Below are 8,560 nucleotides of genomic sequence, written 5' to 3' on the forward strand. Positions count from 1 at the left end.
CATTATGCTCGTTCCATATAGTCGACGACACTAGCATGGTGAGGGAGGCCATAGCTCTCCTGTTAGGATTTGTCATGTCGGTTCTCCTATCCCACCAATCGACTCGTGAAGATGCCAAACGGTGGTATCCATGTGCACAAGCCCATATCTTGCAATGACCATGTTCCAAAGCCTGATGGTGAAACGGCATTTGACGAAGAGGTGGATCGATCAAGAAACAAGAAAAATGACAAATCAGAATGTGAATAGTACCAAAGATATACTACTCAAATTGTGTACTATCTACAGTCAGATTTACCTATTCTTTTTTCACCAAGCTGTGAATAAAAGCCGGTCTTGAATTTGTGTGCCATGGCAGATGCATCACGTATCAAGGTTGTCAAAAAAATCAAGAACTTTTAGATTATGCGTCTGTTCTTAGGTAGCATGGAAACAACGTACGTGGAAGCAATGACCTATGTGCTTAGTTTGTCCCATGGACAAAAACGATATCCTGTCCTCTCTGTTCTAAAACAAAAATAGTTTTACATCCACGACCAACAGTGATCCTAGTTCGGTTCCAAGGGCAAAAATGCCATTTTACTCCATATCTCCTATAAAACCGAAACAGTAATAAAAAGTTAATGTCACTCCAAGTGAAGTGTCCAAGTGATATTGCCTCATCATTTATCTACCCACCCCTAACAGAAAAAAATGCATAAATGCAGGGAATGCCCAACACAAAGTGCCAGGTTATTATAGTTTCCATCACAACATAACAGTAGATGAGCTCAGTGAATCCCATTCAGCATGGATGGTAATGAAATTTGAAATGTACCACATGAAACTTTGCATGGTCATGCAGTGGAAATTGTGGGGTTGAATGTAAATGCAACACAGAATGGTCTAGAGAATGGGTGTATACACTTACACGAGCAGAAACGTTTTCCCCAGATGACCCCATAACAAAATCATCGGGCTTGACGATGACTCTACTTATTATGTAGTGATCGTATTATTCAAAAATAAATAAGTTATATATGTATGACAAATGACAACCAGACTAAAGAAAAAAAGCTGGCAAAAGTCGTCACTAATTAGCCAAATCCATACCTGAAATGAAGGATATGGTCCATTACAACCAATATAAGAATGGCAAGTGCCTCTGAAAATTTGCATATATACAGCTGAATGATTAAACTACAGTCAAGTAGTTTACCAAAATTTGTATAGCAAAGCATAAACCATGCTCTTCCCCCATTTCCTTTGATCTACTTGAGTAATGCCCAAAAGCCTCAATTACATAGTCAACTATGCAGAAACATCCACCGACAAGCTGAACCATCGGATAGCAGCTACAGTGCAATGAGAAACCATTTGTACTAATAATAAATGTCTATTTCCTTTCCACTCATCTCGTATACATGATCCCGTGCCTCGGTCAGAGCAACCTGTATTGACTCAAATAAATCGCCAACCTAACTTTAAATGTGCCACCATAAACGGACAAACTGGTAAGGAAACTAACCTGTCCAAATTTCCCAAAGAAGTTGTTAGCGAGCATTAATGATGTGACCGCAAGATCCTCATTGGCCTTGAGTGCTTGTGCCAATGCAAATGCTCCATCATCCTGTCACACGTATAAAGGATGTTGAGCATAGTGAAGATATGCCAATAGCTGACACACTGAAAACTGTATTTCTTACTCTAATTTCATTAAATCCAAGGTCAAGTGATTTCAAGGATTCATTGATTATCTTCAAACTTCGCGCCAAGCAGATAGCACCCTTCAGGAATAGGAAAAGAGTCAAAAAGGATGGATCATATAGCACATGCAAGTTTAACGAACATGTACCAACGATTACACATACATCATCTCCAAGTCCATTTGCCCGCAAATCCAATGTCGACAATGTTGTGTTATACTTCAAACAATCAGCAACGAACTCTGCACCTGACACACCTATCTGCAGGATACATAACTCGGCTGAAGAGGCAAGATTAAAAAACACTTAAATCAGCAGCTACGCTTCGATTAAGTTCTGAATTACCTGGCACCAACCAAGCTTAAGGGTTTGGAGTTTGCCGTTGAACTTGAGAACATCGCACAAAGCCTTTACACCCTCTGGTCCAATTGGATTATAACTCAACTCCAGCTACAAGTAACATTCTGAATCAGTGGAAGTGCCTTATTTCATGCAATAAAATGGTTTGGATGGTATGTTTACTTACTGTTGTCAGCACTTCATTCTCCTTCAGAGTTTCAGCTATTGCAGTTACCCCTCTAGAGTGAATGTTATTACCACCCTGAAAAGTAAAGGAACTTCAGAGCTCTTGCGCTAATGACAAAAATTTCATCGGAACTAATAGTTTCTGAAGTACAGCACAGAGCAACATGCAACCTTATTTGAGATTATGTGGTAATATGACTTTTTTTTAGGAATGTGTGGTAATAATGTAAAATTAAGTATTTGACATTTCTTTGTGTCAATGGTAAAAAATATACAAATAATACTCACAAAGTCCATAGTAGAAATTGTTTTGTTCTGTTTCAGAGCATCTGCCACCTTTTCAGCTCCCTGGAAAAAAAAATCATGTTAATCTACATTAAAAGCCAGTTGAATTGCACATGTAATGCTATGTATGGAACTCATGTGAGGTATCATGTATTTGTCATTATCTATTCAATGCAGTGAGAGTAGTATTAGCTAATAAACAATGAATAAGCAACAAGACTACAGAACAATGACTTGCTAGCTTCCAGCACTACAACAATCATGTGAAAGAAAGTAACATACATAAAGCACAAGTTCAAACATAAACAAGTCCAGAGTTCCAAGCAATTACATCTCCAGAGTCCATGTCAAATAAAGTACCAATAATGATGTTCACAATTTCACATCAGTTCAGCCTAGGTGATATCACGCAGATGCACATCCACAGTGAAGTCATGGTGCCTTTATTACTTGCTACAGGAGACAGGCCATGTGAGGCGATGGGCTGGGCCACATTTTTCCAAGCCCAGTGTGCTGCCAAATGACTAAAGGGGTGTACGTCTTGAGATTTCATGGTGCAATACATTTTCTAATCGACAATTCCCAGAAGGAAAAAATGGGCATGCCATGGATGGAGAATGTGGGCCTTGGGCCTACAGCCGGCACACCTGCTTGGAGGCCTACAACCGGCACACCTGCTTGGAGAGACAACTCATGTGCCTATCAATTAGTTACAGAAAGGCTATCAACAAGTATACGGATAGATTAGATAGTTATCAGTTAGAGATTGAGTTTGCTATTTACAATCTGTACCCAACCGTGGCTATAAAGCTAGGTCTTATATATTTCTAGGCAAACAATGAGAAATCAACTTATCCTTCCTAAATTCATCAATCTCTCCTAAGCAAGCCTCTCAGTACACAACAGGGTAGTAGATTCACTATATGCCTGCTAACTCGACTCAGTTTTTTCAGTTCAAAAGGAGAGGAAGAATAACCATAGGAATATGTTAGGTCGACTGAGATCTAGCCACACCCTTTAAGTTTCTGAAAAGGATCACAGTTACATCAAAAAGGTATAGCTCCACATGTTCCAGAAAAAAATGAAACTGACAGCCAAAAGTTCTAAAGCAGTCCTATTATATGTACACACCACAATACTTTTAACAAACGAGGGTAAACAGTAACAACAATACTACCTCGTCACCAACATCATCCATGTACAGGCTGAGCCACCGTAGAGACTTTGTCACTTTGATGAACTCAGCTACATAGAGAGAACCTTCTGATGTAATGTTGTTGTTACCAATATCCAAGACTGTTATCTTCCCTGTAACTCAGCCAAACAAGCAATGAATTATGAACTTTTACAACCAATCAACCAAATACAAGCTAGTTAATGTGGATAGCCAAAGAGACACCTTTGTGAGCAGATAATGCAGACATCAACACCCGTAATCCCTCGTTCCCAAATCCATTACCATGTAAATGAAGTTCCTAACAAATTTAAGGTTAATCAACATGAGAGAAAATGGACAAACAATAAGAACTCACAGGAACAAAAACATACTTCACAATTCAACCTAAGGTCCTAAAGATCTTTGGTCATATATGGTAGGAAAAGAGTTCTGTGGTTATCACCTCATGACAAGTACCAGCATGACTTCAAATTCCAAAACAAATTAGCATAGTGCCAGATACACAACAAGTTTCCAGATTGCTGAATCAAATTACTGCTATTGTATGTTATCTAACCTGGTTTTACATGCATATCTTTTGAAAATAAAACATGGGTATAACCATGATCACATGCATCCTTTCATTTTATATATGTTTCTTTTCCAAGTTAGTTGTTTTTTGGATAAATCCAGCCAACAGTGTTTAAACCTGAGAAAAACGAAAACAGATACATTGAAAAAGAAAGTAAACATGTAGGTGAGCAAATTGTTCCACACCATATCTGGACCCATCTAAAAATGTACTTTGCCCTTTAGTGAGCAAAATAAATATATTTGCGGACTTAATAGGCAGAATGCATGGTATCTGGTTTCCATGGAACATTGTAACTTAAAAAACAACCGATAACCAAACAATGTGGAAGTACGTAATCGGATATATCGAGTAGTACCCTGAGAGATTTGTTCCCTACAACTCCTTTTGCTAGGCTGGATGCACCGAGAGGACCACCATAGTTGCCACTAGAATACATCGAATAGAGTGTACAATTAGTTAGTAAGATCGATTCAAACACAATGTCAACTGTTCACAGCTTGGTATGCATATTCGTTGTAGCATCACGGGTAAAGGCACATAGGTTTGTGAGCGACTAACTTGAGATACAAACTCCGTAGCGTATTATTCTCAAGAAGTGCATCTGCAATACTTGCAAAACCCTGTTCCAAGACAAAAAAAACAAGGATGCTATCATAATTCCTCAAGCATGCAATCATATAGTAAGCCCTTTCTCCTTTTGTGATTCAAGTGAATGTATTTGCTTCAATAGATATTTATACATACACTGTATTCTATTGTATTGTTGCTAAGCTGTACAATACGTATTGTTTTGTTCTTTTTCAGCAGATCTGAAATTGCTTTTGCCCCCTGAAAAAAGAAATTGCATGTTACATCACAAAAGGTAAACACACACACAAACACAGAGAGAGAGAGGGGGGGGGGGGGAGGGAGAGAGAGAGACAGAGAGAGAGAGAGAGGAAACCTCATCTCCGATATTTGTACTGTTCAGGAAGAGCTTCTGAATACCTACGTTTTCGATCAATATATCTGAAAGACACTGTAAGCATTCATGAGTGTTACATTCAGTGGGAATTATGCAAATATACTCAATTACTGTTCTGCATTTCTTAAAAAAATTGCATGCCAAGGTCAGGTTTGCTGCTAATGAAATCAGACCTAAATATTTGAAACTAACATGAGGTGAAAACCTCCTAATAGGGATGGATGCGAACAATCATAATGCAAATCAGATGACAGAATTATCATGCAACACTGGCCAGACAGGAAAAACAAGTCATAGTAAGTAACTGAAAAGCTATTTACTCTACAATTTCAGAGCACAAAATCAGAACATAATATATGATTTGCATGGTATACAACAGACAAACTACAGAACAAAATGGAAGGCAGGGATGATAAATTGATAAGGTTGAGAAGACCTTAGCTCCTTCATCTCCAATGATATTTCCAGATAAATTGAGAGTCTTCAAAGCTGTGTTTATCTGGAGAATGCCATCGAAAGCTTCTATTCCCGCAGCTGTTATCGCATTACCCGAAAAGTCCACCTCTTCAGCACTCTGGGAACAAAGAAAACAACAAATGTTCACAAAGATATTAGGAAATCTGAAAGTGCTATGTCTGCTACATTACATATCTAACCTTGTTATAGGCTAAGATTCAAGCACTACATTAGATATCTAACCTTGTTATAGGCTAAGCTTTCTGCTAGAAAGAATAGTCCCTCATCCCCGAATTGACGGCCTGCCAAACAACTGGGCTATTAAAGAGAAAGGTAATATAGTACACTAGTTGTCTTACAAGAGCTTTAGCTCGCATTTGCTAGCAAAATATTTTAACTTCGGTTCTTTGAAATACCTGCCATGTTAACGGTTTTCAGTGTCCGAAGTTCCTTATAAAACTTGTTTAGATTTTTCTTCGACTCCTTTTGGGCTTTAATGCTTGTAGATGTTGACAAATTGGAGCCGGCAGCAAAGGACCATGTGACCCCAGAAGACGTAGGTTCTCCAGAATTCTGATCCTTTCTCTTTAGGGGGAGGAAATTCTCAACCACCTTCCAAATGACTGTCCTCTGAAACAGAGAATTAGTAGCCATTCCAGATACCAACTCTCAAAACAAGATGTACAACAACATGTGAGCAGATTATGAACTTTGCATCCTGTACAGCATACATCTGTAGTAAGGTCCCATTAAGATTAAGACTTTCATTTGGTACCAATGTGGAGGGCTAGTTCGAAGTTTGAATAAAAGGCTAGTTCGAAGTTTGAATAAAAGACAATCTGGCCAAGCGCAATTGGAATGGCAACAAAAAGTGCTGTCGTTGCGATCAGGACGAAACAATTCAAGATCTTCTCTCTTTTGCCCCTCCGCTCGTCTCATATGGCAGATTATTTTTCTGGCCTTCAACCTATTTCCGCCAGCTAGTATCTTGAATATGTTTGGAAATTGGCTACCTGGGGTAAATGGACAACTAAAGGCTCAGGTGGCGTGTGTGCCTTATGTTGGGCTATGTGGCATTGTCGTGATGATATTATTTGTAACAAAAAAAAAACTTCCTGCAGGTTATTCATGTGGGCACACATAAGAACCGAATGTGGTGCTTACTGCAGCGTGTGGAGGCATGGGATTCTCTAGTCTCGAAGAGCATCTCCAGCAGCTCCCTTATTCCAAAAAAAAAAAAATTCACGTATAGGGGAAATTGACAACAAAAACGCGCTCCAGCAGTTTCCCTGAACCCAATAAATTTTGACCACAATAGGGGAGCAATTGCCTGGTCCAGCAATAGGATTACTGATGCATCAGTTGTATACTACCTCCATCCGGGTTTATTAGTCACCAATGTATTTTGGGTCAAAGTTTGACCACATATTTTTGACTAGAAAAATGTTAATGCATGTCACCAAAAATTATGTTGTTGGATTCGTATTTGAATGTAGTTTCCAATGATATTATTGTCGCTACAGTTAACTTATATTTTACTAGTTAAATTTATGGTCAAAATATGACCCAAAATACAAGGACTAGTAAACCCGGACGGAGGTAGTATCATGCAATCATTCACGGTTGTGGTCTTTCTGAATCTGTCTTTCTTTGTTTTTGCTTGTATAAGCATCAAAAACTTAACAATAAAGATGGTTGCGTGCATCAATCGATGCATAGGTCAGGTCGTCAGGGGCATTCACTCCTTTTCGGGGGAAATTTGTAACTAGGAAATCACGCCATCAGCTGGTCAGTGGTCAACACTGTGCACGTACTCTAAGGAACACTAGGCATCAACAGTCAGAGTATTTCGTAGGAGATGTGCCCAGTAGGGAGCAGGGAACAGAGCATCTGCTCGTGATGATAAGATGACTGTTCGACTATTATAAGTTGGAAATTGGAAGAGAAAGCATAGAGAGGAAACAGTCAGGCTATACCAAAGCTCAGCGCGAGCAACGCCCCAGCCGGGACGATGTAGCGAGTGATGCCCCCCGCTCCCGCACCCAAGGGGCGCACGACGGGCTCCCCTTGCTCCTCGCGGTAGGCTCTCCGGCGCGCGCCCCCGCGTCCGACCCCGGGGAGCTTGTCCTGGCTGTGAATTCCGTCGAACGCCTCGGGCGCAGCCCGCGGCGCCACGCTCCACCGGCGGGCGCGCGGCGGCAGGGAGGGGAGGCGCCGAGGCAGAAGCTTCGGGCCGGAGGAGGCGCAGCGCCGATGGGAGGAGCAGGAGGAGGGCGCGACGAGGGAGGGCTTGAGGGGGCGGGCGGAGGAGAGGAGGAGGGAGGACTCCATTGGATGCGGATGGTGTCCGCCGGAGATGTGGACGGGGTTTTGGGAGGGGAGAGAGCTTTTCTTTCCGGGGCAGGAGAGGGTAAGGTTGTGGATTACGCCGGGTCAGGTTTCGAATTTTACCCGGTCTCGCTACTGAACTGCGACATGATAGAGCCTTGGAGTAACTCCGTGTGCTGTCTCCTAAATTTAACTCTTCAAAATTTGGGAGTTTAAATTTCTGTGCACTTGCTGATTCGATTAGGGCGTGTTTGGTTGTCTGCATATGGCCCAGCCTGGCCCGTGCGGGAAGAACTTGGCCCGTTTGGTTGCATGTGTTTACTGTGCGCCCCGCATGGCACGGAACTTAAAGCACGTCCAGACCAGGCCCAGGGGAAATGCCTGAATCGGTAGTAGCTCGCGAGCCCAGTTCGGGCGAGGCAGGGGAGGGCGATGCGCTTCTTTCCTCGTGCGACCACAGAGATGGCGCGAGCTTGCCGCGTCGCCGAAAAATCGGCGGGAGGATTTTGGCTCACCTCCCGCCGAGTCCACCCCTATTTAGCCCCCTCCCTCACCGCCCCAACTCC

General features: G+C 41.6%; 1 protein-coding gene and 1 long non-coding RNA gene across 4 annotated transcripts; both read right to left on the reverse strand.

Moving 5' to 3' along the window:
- Positions 1–376: 376 nt before the first annotated feature.
- LOC141027971 (uncharacterized) lies at positions 377–1,035 on the reverse strand. Its single transcript, XR_012190035.1, has 2 exons — positions 911–1,035; positions 377–593 (listed from the first exon to the last, which is right to left on the reverse strand). It is a non-coding gene; the product is annotated as an uncharacterized lncRNA (long non-coding RNA).
- Positions 1,036–1,043: 8 nt separating this feature from the next.
- On the reverse strand, positions 1,044–8,154 carry LOC109779114 (uncharacterized). 3 transcript variants are annotated; one of them, XR_002236783.4, is made up of 18 exons: positions 7,643–8,154; positions 6,083–6,289; positions 5,910–5,968; positions 5,647–5,784; positions 5,190–5,264; positions 4,991–5,074; positions 4,805–4,866; positions 4,602–4,671; positions 3,895–3,970; positions 3,673–3,803; positions 2,499–2,558; positions 2,212–2,286; positions 2,031–2,135; positions 1,851–1,946; positions 1,686–1,766; positions 1,508–1,609; positions 1,199–1,430; positions 1,044–1,092 (listed from the first exon to the last, which is right to left on the reverse strand). XR_002236783.4 is itself a non-coding variant. In XM_020337716.4 (17 exons), the coding sequence occupies exons 1-17, from the start codon at positions 7,995–7,997 to the stop codon at positions 1,362–1,364; spliced, it is 1,845 nt and encodes a 614-aa protein (XP_020193305.1). In that variant the 5' UTR covers positions 7,998–8,154; the 3' UTR covers positions 1,044–1,361. The 3 variants fall into 3 exon arrangements, 2 of the variants coding, with proteins under 2 accessions (XP_020193305.1, XP_020193306.1); XM_020337716.4 differs by having other exon boundaries at positions 1,044–1,430; XM_020337717.3 differs by having other exon boundaries at positions 1,044–1,430; positions 6,083–6,296.
- Between the last annotated feature and the right edge of the window lie 406 nt (positions 8,155–8,560).

The sequence above is a fragment of the Aegilops tauschii genome, chromosome 7, assembly GCF_002575655.3.
Source record: "Aegilops tauschii subsp. strangulata cultivar AL8/78 chromosome 7, Aet v6.0, whole genome shotgun sequence".
Classification (NCBI taxonomy): domain Eukaryota; kingdom Viridiplantae; phylum Streptophyta; class Magnoliopsida; order Poales; family Poaceae; genus Aegilops; species Aegilops tauschii.